This window comes from Chamaea fasciata, unplaced genomic scaffold (genome assembly GCF_029207755.1).
Source record: "Chamaea fasciata isolate MVZ Bird 193981 ecotype frontalis unplaced genomic scaffold, bChaFas1.0.hap1 SCAF_6, whole genome shotgun sequence".
In the NCBI taxonomy this organism is placed as follows: Eukaryota; Metazoa; Chordata; class Aves; order Passeriformes; family Sylviidae; genus Chamaea; species Chamaea fasciata.
In genome coordinates, this window is record NW_027094091.1 from 41,418,504 (window position 1) to 41,432,965 (window position 14,462).

The window sequence follows — 14,462 nt, forward strand, 5'->3', positions numbered from 1 at the left end:
GATATTCAGTGCCTAAGGTAACAGTACAAGCTTGAACTCAGAATAGGAACTGAAGAAAAAAGGAACAGGTTAAATTGTAGGATTTCAAAAAAACCCAAATACAGTTCTTTTATACATTCATCTTGAGTTGTGTGAACTAGAATTTTTTCACATGTCTTTCCAAGCATGTGAGTTAAGTATGTGTCAGAGGGAGGAGTAATGTAAACAAAATGTAATGTTTTTCTTACATGTTCCTACTTTGTTACTTTGTATCCATATGATACTTTATAAATTGTATTTCTTACATTTTCTTATTTGGGGTAATATGTAAGTGTGCAAATTAGCAGATTTCTAGTGAGAGGTTGAATTTATCATGCTGTGATGTTGACAGATCACATGTGTATATTGTGTGTATGTGTGTACAATGGGTAGTGCTCATCTTTCTTTCTTATTTCTTGCTAATACTTGAAGAATCGTGTCAAGACTTAAAATAGGGAGCTGTATCATAGAAGCCAAGAGTAAATGGAAAATCCACAGAAGATCTGTCTCAAGAAATGTATTCCAGCAAAGCTGCAGATCATACTGCTTAGGGAAGCTCTCCTAGGAGATACAGAAAGTCAGTATTAAGTTTTCTTTTTTTTAGTATTGGAGAAGTTGATGCTGAAAGCAAATCCTGTGAGCTTCAAAAACATTTCTTGTGCAACTGGAGGCAAAAGTTTGGGAAGAATAGACTGCTTGTTTAGGTTGAAAATTGGTTGGATGGCCAGGCTTGAAGGCTCAGCTAGCTGGTGGCAGGTAGTGATGGGCAGTGAGGAGTCTGGGCTTGTTTTGTCTGAGGAAGAGAAGACTGTGAGGCAGCCAAAGCAGACCCCCAATTGCCTGAAGAGCAGTTGCAAGGAATGGACAAGTTAAACTCTTCCTGGTAGAAAATACAGAGTGTAACACCAGAACAAATCCTGAAAAAAACCCAAACAAAACACACACCAAAAACAAGCAAACAACCAAAACAGAAACAAAAAAACCGAACACAAACCAAACCCCCCATTTCCCCAAAAAAGCCCCACAAAACCAACAAAAGAATCATGGCTAAAAATTGCAGCTTCAGAGGATCAAATTTAAATTAGGAAAAAACATCTTACCTAGAGAGGTAGTGCTGCAATGGAACTAGTTATCCCAAGGCACTGTGGAGTTTCCATCTGTGAAGGGCTTTGAGCATTGTCTAGCACTCCAATGACTGTGCTGCTCTGGTATGAGCAGGAGCTGGGACTGGAGGTCTCCAGAGGTCTCTGTAGAGCAGCGTTTGAATGACTTTGAGTGACTTTGCCCTGATAGCCATTTTATGTGCAAACAATATAGAACAGAGGTATTTGTCTTCAATTTTCTACCAGTAACAGATGATTTTCCAGTTTTTCCTTTGTGCCTGGAAAAAAGAGTTAAATTTCTTTTGACTGTTGTATTCAGATAATAGCTAAGAAGTGCCTGGAGGCAACTGAATCAGAGACAGGACAGAAAGAGGTACCCCTCTTTGACTTGAGTTACTGCTTTTGAAAGCAGGCTTACTATTTCTTGAAAGTCTGGTGGAAGAGGAAAAAATAGCATGTTATGTTACATTTAAAAGAATTTCTTTTACAAAGGCTCGGTTTCTGTAGAGATGGGTGTGTTGTAAAAATTATATGGGAATGCAGTCCGGAAATCCTTTCAGTTAATTAAAAAACCCTGTTTCCCTCTCAAGTTCTATGGTAATGACCAAGTAGTTATTGGCATCTTTTGTTTCTCAGTTTTAAAACAGAAAATTCACAAACTTCAACATTGCTGTATATCTGAAAAATTTCTAATGTTTATTGGTAAATATTTGGTGTTCAGACTTTTTTATGTTTGAATTTAACTTTATTTTTTTTAAGCAGTGATAATCACACATTAGCAAATGTTCTTTCTGAAGGCCTAAAATTTTTTTTTCATAATTTAGGAGTATCAGGTGAAATTACCCAAATAATACATATTAAGACTGTGTGATTAGCAGTACTGTTGTCCTGTTGTGGGAAAATTGTACTTTTAACAAAATGATTTAAAAACTAATTTTTCCTGTACTGTGTGACCTTTCAAGGAAATCAGTGCTGAGGTCTTTATTCCACCTATGGTGCTCCTCTTTTCTCCTGCAGTTCCCCTTCTGTCTGCTGAGCTACATGCAATTTGTCTGAGTTTTAACCATCACCCTTGCTAAAATGTAGAGATTACAATGTACTAAGAAAGAGGTATTTGCTATATTTAAAAAGTGTCAGTGCTGATCTTTGTGAAATGTGTTGTGCCCATGGGGGAAGAGCCTTACTTTGAAGTAGGCAGGAATGAGCTTGTCTGGTCGGTGGGTTTAATTTCAGTTTACAGTGGCATCTACTGATCTGTTTGGTGATACTGTGGTTTTTCATCTGCATTACTGCATTGATGGAGGCGTTAGGCACTGCCGTGCTTTCAGAATGCCTGGAATCTTGTAATTTTGAGGGGCAGACTTTCTGCACTGATGGATATATAAATCTGGTGATAGCATCTTGTACCACATCAAAGACGACTGCAGCGACTCATTCTTCAACTTCAGGCTATGTTAAGTGTGTGCCGTCCTTTCCTAATAAATGTAATACCGTGTTGTATCTCTAGGTCAACTCAGGGATTTTTCCTGTCTAGTTTGACTCATTTCCAGGACTTTCTCCTGCAGATGATCTCAGTTGCTCATAGTCTGCTGAAGCTCTTTACCGAAGGTGCAAATGCATTGTTTTGGTCCTTGTCTGTCCCCATTTTCCTGGTTGTCTCCTGGCTGAGATGGTGCCTTGTCTACCTCAGTCCTCGCCTAAACTGATCCTACAGAGTTTTTCCATGCTGTTTGTACAGTAATAATTCTTTTCTACTTTTTTCTTTTTCTGACAGTGGAGGGACATCAGGATGAGGGTAGGGAGGACTGTTGTTCATAGAAAGGCAGACAACCCACAGCAGCTATGTATATAGATTTGGGGTTCTACAGCTGAGTGCTGTAAATCTGAGTGAGCTAGTTACTGCCTTTTTAGTGTAACTTAGACTGATTTATACCTAAAATAAAGCCAGGAATCGCAAAGTCATTCCACAAAGAACAAAAACTATGGTCTCATCTTAGCCATACACAGACAGCTGTGCTTTACACATAGTCTTCTCAAAAGCAATTTTCAGACCACGTATGAACTCAGTAGAAAAGTAGCATTTTTCAGTAGAAAAAAGCTAGAGTTTTGAGGTACACTGGGTCAAATTTTGTAGAACAGATAAAAAGGAATATTGCAGCTTATCTGAAGAGAAATAACAAGCTTCATTCTCCAGTGACAGCAATTACTTGCCTTTGTAGTCATGCAAAATAATTCTTTTGTAAGAGAATAAATTCCACTGTGCAAAAGCAAATATTTGAAATGGAGCAAGTGGTGTGTGGGGGAATTTGATATGTTTGTGTAACACTGTTGTGTGTAGAGCAAACAGATATTTTTCCATTAAAAATGGGGGAACTCGAAGGTACTGGAGATGCAGTTCACTAAATAAATAGATATCTCTTCATTCCTTTCCTCATTTTTATTGACTTCTCATTTGATATGCCTGGACTGTTTAAAGTCCTTACTTGCAGTGCTGTTATTATCAGTGCCCTGATGTGGCAAAAGAAACACTTTTTAATATGTTGTGAAATATATCATGGTTTGTAATCCTGTTTGTGTTTTTAAAGACAAAATGTGCCACTAAGTATAGTGTCATCAGATACCACACTTTGACATGTTTATCTGAAATCATGGTCCTTTGGATGCTTTGGAAACAGCACTCTGGTGCACTAATCTCTGGGAAAGTAATTTTTATTATTGTTGGCTCCCGTGTTTAGTATGCAGCTCTCAGCTGACAGGCTGTACATTATAGAAAAATGTTTGTGACTCAGCTAACAAAAACCCAATGAAGTATCTAAATTAGGAATTCTGGTTTCATGCCTTTTTTTCTTATTACTGCATGCTGTCCTCTCTTACTGCAGTCAGTCCTTTGCAAGTGTGTGTGGATGTTGGCAAGACCATGCTACATTTGTTTAATATAAGCAGCCATTCTACTTAAAAGAAAATTTACCATTTTCATACCACAAGTAGAAGGCACAAGTCCAGAAGAATAGAAGGCAAAAGTTCGTCAGACTTTAAATTATATTTAAGTATATATTGATTCTTTAAAAATAGCAGTGCAGTGTCTGTGGCTTCTTCTCTTGCACTACGTTCATTTAGCTGTCAACCTGTATACGTGGCTACATTAAGGTACAATAGCAGTGTGTATTTTCATAGTAGAAAGTATGTATGTCTTTTATAAATTTAAATGAATGTTCATCAGAATGCTGCTTATAAAGAAAAGTCAAAAAATAGGTAAAATATCTAACTGAAAAAAAATGGATAGCTGAAAACAAAGTAATACAGAATCTCCAGTATAAAATTATGACCTCATTTTGTTACAAAATTTATTAATAGCTACCTCTGAGAATTCCTATAATTTACTGAATGAAATATCAATCTGATAATATACAGGTTTTAGAAAAACTCTTGTGTTATTGTTATTGTATGGACTTTTCAAGCAGAAGTTCTTGCCAGATGAAGAAAAGCAAACAAAACAAAAACGTCTTTATCTGTGCATACTATACTAACACATTGGGAAAAGGAGAAGGAATGAGCATTGATGCCTCTATTTTTTGTCCTTCCTGTAGGTGTGCAGGACCCTCACCATGAGAAGATAATTACTGTGACTACTAATGGGAGTATTCACAGCCCCAAGTTTCCACACACATACCCACGCAACACTGTGCTAGTGTGGAGATTAGTAGCACTTGATGAAAACGTATGGATACAACTTACTTTTGATGAAAGATTTGGTCTTGAAGACCCAGAAGATGACATTTGCAAGTAAGTTATTTTCCCTTTCACTTAGGGAATTCTGAAAGGAGGTGATTGGAGATGAAAGAAAAACTATTGCTTGAGTTTTGCAAAAATAGACACATGTTAATTTATTTATAAAATGAATATTTTAAAGTATAGGTTTCTGATTTTCTTTTATAGTGCTAGAGGAAGTTTTCATGCTTACAAGCTCTGAGGTGCTCCTATTTTTACTTCTGCATTCAGTATGTAGGCCATATATATATTACAACGCAAAAATGTGATATATTTAATCTCCCTCTCAAGTAAAAGTTTTGACATCGGAGAAAATATTCTTGACAGAATGTTAGAATGATGAATGTTTAATTTTTACAGAGTAAATTTTGGTGAGTAAGTTACCTGAAACAGAATTTCGGTCATGACACAAAGTACTACACTGCTGTTTAAGACACCCCCACACACTACTCTACAATATTTTAATGGTCTTAAATTGTAAAGTTATCTATATAAAACAGCACTTAAAGTACTGCACTAATTGACATTCTTCAGTGGTACTGGTTTTTCCCTGACGTCAGTAAGTATCTGCATACTCAGTCACTGGCAAAGGTTTCCGTAGGACTTGTGGAATTTCTGTTTCCTTCCATGGTTCTCAGCTGAAGGGTTTGTAATTCGGGAGAGAAACAGTCATGACATAAAAGGCATCAGCACCAATGTAGTTCTGAAGCAAGCCATGTGGTTGATAAAGTTTTGGATGTTTTGTGAGGCAGTAGGATTGACATATACATTTCCTGTGGGAGGGTGAAAGAGGAAAGATCCTAAGCTCTTGTATCCTGTATTTGTCATCACAGAAACAAATCATAAAAAGTCCTGATGTGTGAATAGTGGTACATTGTCTGGATTCTTCAGTAAATTAGGCAGCAGAAAAAATATGTAATTTAAATGGCATACTCTCCTTTGATGCATTCCTGGAAGGGTACTTTACACAAGATTTTTGTTTCAAAGTAATTTTTTTCTTTTTTTTTTCTGGTTTTTCTTTTTTAATTATTTTTGTGTACCTCATATACACATTTGACTTGTTTCTTGTTTTAAGTTCTTCTAATTAACTGTTATTCCATTGGTTTTATACCTTGTATCAACTTTTGATAACAAATTTGTATTTTTAGAATTATTTTTGTACTTATCCTTGATTTCGGAGTAGGTGTTTATAACAGATAGATAAATATCTTCCTTTCATAGTTCTAAAGGAAGTAATTACCAAGGCCATATCAGTACTATACTAATAACTATAAACATATGTTTGCTTGAATGAGTGCACTCCCTTTGCACAATAAGTCTTTAAGTAAAAACTTAGCTTGCTTTTTCTTTTCTTTGCATATGGCAGAGTGAAGTGGCAAGTGAAAGAAAATCCAGGTAGGGTGACTCATTCGTCCACTTGCAAAAAGAGAAGTAAGATAAGTTAAAATATTTTATACTATTATAACTAGAATAGTATTTTAATTGGAATACATTTATTTTAAGTTAACAATGTGCTAAATACAAAAGGACTGACAAATTAAGAAAGAGCAATAAGTCACTCATAATCTTCACTCAGTTGTAATCTTATCATGCTCGTATTTGTGCAGGGATACCAGGAAGTTGTATGATTGCAATTCCTGACGTTTCCTACTGAGAAAATACTGGGTTTTTTTGCTTGGAATATTAAAAAGAGAGTTATATTTCTCTCTGAAAAAGATTTGTATTTTTGATTTTAAACAGGATTCTTCTATGATTCCTCTGAACTTTAATTTCAGTAGCAAGTTCAGTAGAGGAGAAATTGCACCTTTTTTTGATGTAAAGGGAGTATAAATAACTAACAAATTGAGGAAATAACTAAAAAAAAAGATTAAATACCAAAAATAATTCTACACAAGTAAGTTACCAGTTACCTCAGTAAGATCTCTTTATGAGTTTATGAGTCTTTATGAGTTATTTTGTATTTCTTACCTCTTAGAGTAAGTAGCTAATAAAATTATATATACTTCTCCCAATACTTCCTGTAAAGAAAACTAAGGGTTTTTTTAGTTGACTACATCCCACAGAATTTATTACTATACTGTGCTTCTGCCATCTTGAAACACACAAATCAATGTTGATGATGTAGAGTTCTCAATGATTTCTCCAAAAGCAAGTTTATATGACAAACGACAGAATGAAACATCACATGAAGTTTAATGAATTATGATTCTATGCCTTTAGCGCTGACATATGATTGAAACTAAGTAAAAACTGCAGCCAGGAAACATTAGACTTTTTATGTAGTGTACAGTGTATATCAGGATATTATTTTCTCCCTTCTGTGGTGTATGAGACAACCTCATGTGTTACCTGCTGTGGTCATTGTCACAGTTTCCAGTCCCTCTACCTGTTTCTTAAGGTGCTCATTCTTGGTAATGCCAGAACTTTCTCCACCATCTCTGTAGACTGTGGTGCCCTGTGGTGTCAGCTCACAGGGCCGATGAGAGAATATTCTGGAGTATATCAGCTTAAGATAATTAGATAATTAATTTTTAAATCTCATAGTAATTCAAATATTGCTCATACTTTGGAGAAAAATAAAACTCAAATATATCCATTTGTACAAGTGCTTTTGTTTAACATAGTTCTATAATAGGAATATAGTAGTGGTAACTAAAAAATGTCATAGATGTATCCTGAAGCCATGGCAAGTTTTTTCCTGTATCTGACCTCCACATTCAGATTTCTTCAAAGTCAGTTCTGACATTTTAAGCTATTCAGTGAAATCTTTTAATCTAGAACAAATATCACATTTTACAGATATTTTGCAGGTACTAGTCTAGCCTCTACTTCAAATATTTTCCCAAATGCAAATCAAAATGATCCTGCATGGGTTGGTGTTTTGTTTGTTTTTTTTTTCCCCACTAGGTTTTTACTTGCCATTCAACTTCCAGTATTTACTAACGTAGCAAATTTGCATTACAACAAGTTCTGTGTTTAAGGCCAGCACTTCTGACAGCCTCACCTGGAATAATAGTATTAACGTGCATGTTCTGCTAATTCTCAACAGTCTTAAGCATGATTGCTGTATAAGTTTAAACTACAGGGATTTTTGAATAAAATTCTGGTATTTTGCCTGTATTTAACCAGGCGATTTTTATCCTGCTTTTACAATGGTAATGTACTTGAAATTCATGCCCACCATGTTTGCATTCCTTTAAAGATAGTCAATGGTTTTTGGTTTTGTTTTTTTTTTTTTTTTTACAATAGTTCTGCTTCATCTGCACTTCATCCTTCCTATGGACAAAATGTTAAGAATCCCACTGGGTCCTTTCCAAAAGTGAACACAAGCTCCACTTTATTTGGAAACTAGATCCATGCATATGTCTAGAAGAGATTTAGGTTATTTGGTTGACAGTAGGGATATATAAATCTCTGCAATATTACAGTAATTTCAGTTTCATACGCTTTGTTTGATTTCAGTTGTGACTTGCAAAAGAAAAATGTTACAAGCAAAATAATCCCCTTTCAAACCAACCAAACAAAAAAGAGAAGTATGTAACTCTTGGGTGTTTTGTGCACTGCTGTTTATGTGGTAGAAGTGGCAGTGAATTTCTAGCAGAGGCATTGTGAATTTGGATTATGCCTGCTCTTTCTGATGAAATAAAAATGCGGTTTTTCTGCTGTTGATATGGTAGCTGATATAAAAGGTCATTATTTTCATGATGCTAGCCCCTCAATCCTGTTTTAATCATAAAGCCATTAGACTTCTGTGCCAGACAACTCCTAATTTTCAGGAAGTTGTCATAACTCTTCTTGACCAAAAGCTGACTTTTGCTCAGCTGTTACCTGTTGTTCAAATTTGTTGCTTTCTGTCCATAAGAACATGGAGTGATAACAGGTTTATGATGAACTCCTCTGTGACAGGAAGACATAGATTTAGCTTTCTTCCAGCAAGAGCATAGATGTTACAGTTGCCCTTGAAAAGAAATCTGACGATGTGAATTGGTTTTTCATTAGAGCATTACAGTGTAAAGCAGAAATAGGAAAGGGAAAGGAAAGAATCTTTCTTGCTTTGGGAACATGCATCAAACTTACTCTCTCCTATGCATGGAGTGGCTCTAGTTGTTCATCTGAGTAGTGGTTGCAGCTGTTCTTTCTAATCTTCTGATGATTACAGTCTGACTTTTACTATATATAATAAAACACAGAAATGTGTCACAAATCCAAAGTGCAATTACTGTAGGTAAGGTGATAAGGATAAAATACATGAGTAAAAGGCTGTGGAAATAACTGATAGTAGAATAATAAATACCATTTTACCAACATCATCATATTAGGATGGTTGCACTAATTTCCAACTCTCTTTAGCCGTCTAATAATTTAAATTATCAACTATAGTCAGTTTGTTTGTTTTGGGGGTGGAGGGAGGCTTTTAGCAGTTGCAGGTGTTCATTTACATGTAAAAGTAAAGCATTAACCTATAGTGTTTTGAAAGAAATTTAAAAACTTGTCTACTTGATATGTGTAATTTGTAGAGCTATTTCCTGCAGAAAATTAGTTAAGCTGAAAGCAGCCACCAGTGCTAACATAGGGCAAAATCTGTGCAACTTGTTTTTCTTCCTCCTGTCAAACTCAATACTTAATTTTTAATCCTGGAAATGTTCTTCCTCTGAGGATTGTTATTCAGTGCCACATGTATTAAATTCACTACCTCCCCTTTTCATGTTTCCTTAGGCTACTTTCCTTCACTGCATGTCTGTTGTGACTGAGCTAATGCCTTCCATTCATGGAACATCAAGATTCTGTGGTAGAAGCTGTAATCCAGACTGCTTCAACAGTCATTTGTGTTCCTAATGAATGTATTGTTAGGAAATTGTTGATAAGAATTAAAGAGTTAGAAGATTTGTCTTAGTCTGACAACACTGAAAAAGGTGTATTAAAGAGAAAACATACAGACACTGTCTTTCAGCTGTGGCCATGAAGAAGGAAAATATTTGCTTAGCAATCTTTTTTACTGTCTTTGCATAATTTGTTTCAAATGGGTGCTAGACAGTGATAATTTATAGTAAACACAATAAAAAGACTAAGCATTTTGTTACATAATTTTCCAGAGACCTTTCTGTGTAATATAAGACATTAGTTACTTGCACCATGTGGAGCTTTCTTTCTTATTATTACAAATCTGAATGTCTAGTATGTGGAGTAAAATATGAATGCATAACTGTGACTCTAATGCCTCAGTAAAAAAGTCAACAGAAATTTTGCTTCTGTTTTGCTCCATTTTATGGAGACATCTTGCAATATCAAGACATTGCATGCACGAAAGGATAATGTCAGCATAATTTCCTCTATTCAGAAGAAATTCCATCCCACACCCTGCCCCCTAGGGAAAGAAAAAAGTTTGATTTTCTTGTTTTACCTTGGGTGCATTATAGAGTCAATGTCGGTATATGTGTGAAAACCACACTAATATCAAGCATAGATTTGTGAAAGAATTATAACTCTTCATATAAAGTATTACTTCTGGGGCTTTTGAGGGCAACAAGTGCCTAATCAAGATCTAGTTCCCAAGAAAATTGTTCTCTGGATACAACAGATGGGCTGACTTTACTATCAGTGTTAAATTCTTCTCATTGACTGTGGTTACAGAGGGTGAAGTTATCTCCTGAGTAAGTGCAAAGTTCAAGTTGGCCTTGAATAACTGGATAAAGACCTTTAAGTGAACTCTGTATTTAAAGTGGAATTGGTGCAGACAGCGTTGACGGTGACTCATGTTGCTAAGTAGGTGGTCTGCTGGGCTTTTTACTGGTTCCCCACATACTTCTGAAGATGAAGGGGTTGCTGCTGCCACTTTTATTTGAGAATTCAGAAAAAAGTCCCCCAAAATTTTAAGGTTTTAAACTGGGAAAACCCCCAAAACATTGAGTACCAAAATCCACAGAATCTTGAAAGCAGAGATGAAAGTTATAGGGAAGACTAATGCTTAAAATTCTTTTCTTACATCTGTTGCCTTAGAATTTCAGTATGTTCAATCTTAAGCACCTGGGTTTTTTATGAGATAATCACAAATGATATCATGTCCAACAAGGCCAAGTGCTGGATTCTGCACCTGAGATAGGGAAGCTCTGGGTGTACAGACAGGATGGGGAATGAGATGCTGGAGAGCAGTGCCATGGAAAGGGAGCTGGAGATCCTGGTCGATGGCAAGTTGAATGTTGTGCCCTGGCAGCCAGGAGGGCCAGCCCTGTCCTGGGGGGCATCAGGGAAGGCATCACCAGCTGCGCAAGGGAGGGGATTGTCCTGCTCTGCTCTGCACTGGGGTGGCCTCACCTTGAACACTGTGTGCAGTTTTGGGTGCCACAATATAATAAAAAAATTAAGCTGTTAGTGAGTGTCCAGAGTAGGGCCACAAGGATGGTAAAGGCTCTGGAGGGGGAGCTGTGTGAGAAGCAGCTGAGGTCACTTGGTCTGTTTAGCCTGGAGAAGAGGAGACATCATTGCAGTTACAACTTCTTCGTGAGCAGAAGAGGTGCAGGCACTGATCTCTCTCTGTGGTGGCCAACCATGGTTCCCAGGGGAATGGCCTGAGGTTGTGTCAGGGGATGTTTAGGCTGGATATCAGGAAAAGGTTCTTCACTCAGAGAGTGGCTGGGCACTTGAACAGGCTCCCCAAGGAAGTGGTCACAGCACCAATCCTGACAGAGCTCAAGAATCATTTGGACAATGCTCTTGGGCACATGGTGTGATTCTTGGGGATGGTGCTGTGCAGGATCAGGAGTCAAACTCCTTTGTGGCTCCCTTCCAACTCAGAATGTTCTATAATTCTGTGGGATTCGACACATGGGTGGGCTGAGCTCTCTTTAGTTCACTCTACATTTCAGTGATACTGAAGTATCTCATAACTGGCTGTGACTTCTGCAAAAATGAAACCATAACTGAGTTAAAATTTATTATTGCTCTGTTCTGTGACTCAGATCCATTTGGAAAGAAATGATTCATTACTATACAGGGTTATAAAAGTCATATGAACTCTTATTCCTCAATACAAAATATTTAATTTTTTCCCCAACACTAAATAGCTTGTTAATCATTTTCATTCAAAGTCTGAAATGGGGACATATAATTTAAATGGTTGGGATGAGTTCTAGCATTCAAGTGCCTTGGTCTAATTGAAATACAGATGGCAGAGAATTAATATGAAGTACTTAATTTAATCTGAAGTCCATTGTAGCAGCATTAATGTTGTATCAGTGGGAGAAAGGTGGCATTTTAGGAACCGTGTGTAGAAAATTATATGCAACTTGTGTTAATACAGGCTGATGGACTAATTTCTTCTGATGTTTGCAGAGTGGTTTTTTTATGGTTTTGATTTTTATTTGTTCAATCCATTTGCAAGACAACTGAAAAATAGTGCCAGTACAAGGGAGGTTTGGATGCTAAATGGATAAATGGATGGTGAGAGTGGGAAATGGGGTCAAAATTTGTAAGAAGTTATATTGATTCAGGAGCAGAGTCCTCTGATTATCTAAAAATTGTCCTTTTACATATAAAGAAAATAGTTTTAGAATACAAAGGTTATTACTTTCACGTGAGTTGAAATGTAACAATATTACTTCAATTTAATGAATAGAATTCTAATGAAGAATCCAACAGACTTGCGCGTCCTGCTTTCTTAGTGTTTTAAAGAAAAATCGAGTGGATTTTTTTCATAAAAAGAAATGTCTGGATCAATTTCTTCTCTATTCTGATGTCGTTGAACAAAATTATAGTGGCATATTTTTTAGGGTTTTTTTGTTGGGTTTTTCTGGTTTGGTTTATTTGGGGTTTTTTTTAGAAAGATCTTCCTTTTGGATACTGCATGATTCCAGAAAAAACATTCCACGTGATTCGAACATTAACTCATCTTTTAGCTGGTCCTATCCTTTTGGTTTAGCTACTGTCCACTGTTCAGAATGTGGCAGAGGTATGTACTCTATCCAGATGCATATCCTTTCTTTTGGGTTCTCTACTGCTTATTAAAAGTTGCTTAATACCATTCTCACGTTAAGAGATTTGTAAGTGTGACAAAGCAGATATCGCAGGCAATAGAAGACAATATAAACAAATCAGAAAAGCAAAGCTCAGTATGATTCTAACTGAGGCTGCTCTGTAACATACATTTTCTAGGCTTCAAGAAGAGTAAACTCTTCCATTGTACAGAAAGGGCTTAAAGCTGGAAAACTGTATGCTCTAAGCAAATCAGAATGAAACATTAGAAAGGAAAAGTGAAGGAGATGCTTCTCTGTGCAGACTGGGAGGACAGCAGAGCACAGGTGATGTGATCAGAAGGGCACGCTGCACAAATCTAGAGACTGCATTCCTGCCCACCCACTTTTCCCTCAATTTCAGTAAATGCAGCATTCATTTTTAGTATCCACTCTTGCTAGAGGACACTATAATAGATATTATTTTGGAAGTAATTTGACACCTGTTTTCACAGCCCAGATGAGTGTGTAGGAGTGTGATTGCTGATAAGTGGGCAGTTGACATAATCCCTAACTCCTTTTTCACACCAGAGACTACAGTCATTGACTTTAAAAAAAAATTTAGGCTCCTTAAAATTTCTTCCTTGTCCTCTCAATCTCAGGCAAGCTGTTTGAATAAAGTACACTGTGTCCCCACTATCAAAATATTTTTGTAAAGGGTCCTAATCCTAACTTATTGCTTCTAAAATTGTTTGACATTACCGTAGTTGGTTTCTAATGGTGAAGACCGAAGTTACTGGCTTTGAATATGAATGTGGATCTGTTGGGTCTTGCTTCTTTCTAGAGTGCTCTGGGTGCAGTTGTTATTGATGGAGTTCTCCTGCTCTCACCCTACCACTTATTAAAACATAGAAGTAAATCTCTACTTTCAGGGGCAGAAAAATATAATGTGGGCCATCACCACCTGAGCTCAGGGACACAGACCCCTGTAGCCACCTGTAGTTTCTGGTGTGGCTCAGTTTATCTCCTGATGTCAAGACAATTGCCAGCTGCAGAGTCAGGCCCAGCAACATCATCTAAAGTTACTCTGTGTGGTGTTTAAATATGCCAGTTTAAGTATAGCATACACTCACTTCCTGATGTTTTCTGATTACTGAAAGTCTAAGTACAGTTATGATGTTACACTCAGCATCAGGTATATAAGCAAGATTAAACAGGAATAGCAGACATTCCAACTGTCCTGTTCCTAGATGGACAGTGTGTTTCTTCACTCGTTGTGCAGCTTTTCCTTTTTACCTTTCTCCACTTGTCCTCTCCTTTCTTCTCTCCCTCTCACTAAACCGTCCTTCCTTCCTTAAGTGTATCATCAACATTTTAGCAAAGTATGTTCCTCACATGCAATTGTAGTCAGACAGCATTAGCAGCAAATATTTTCAGTCAGACAGGTTAGTAACAATCCAGTCTTGAGCTCAATGCTGCTCCATTAGGATAAAGTAGAAGTAAAATGTAATGTAATTTACATCAATCTGATCATCAGGACATCTGAGAAGATGTGCATCAGAAACTGCAGAAAGAAAGATGTATTATCATAAAAAATATTAGGTGTTCATGTGGGAGCATCATGGGG

The 14,462-nt window shown here is 36.7% G+C and overlaps 1 protein-coding gene across 1 annotated transcript in view; it reads left to right on the plus strand.

Annotated features, from left to right (window-relative positions):
• PDGFC (platelet derived growth factor C) overlaps positions 1-14,462 on the plus strand; it is a 121,721-nt gene that overhangs the window by 65,265 nt on the left and 41,994 nt on the right. The window contains exon 2 of the mRNA XM_066186079.1: positions 4,709-4,904. Coding sequence (XP_066042176.1) covers positions 4,709-4,904 — 196 coding nt within the window. The remainder of the gene's footprint in view (positions 1-4,708; positions 4,905-14,462) is intronic.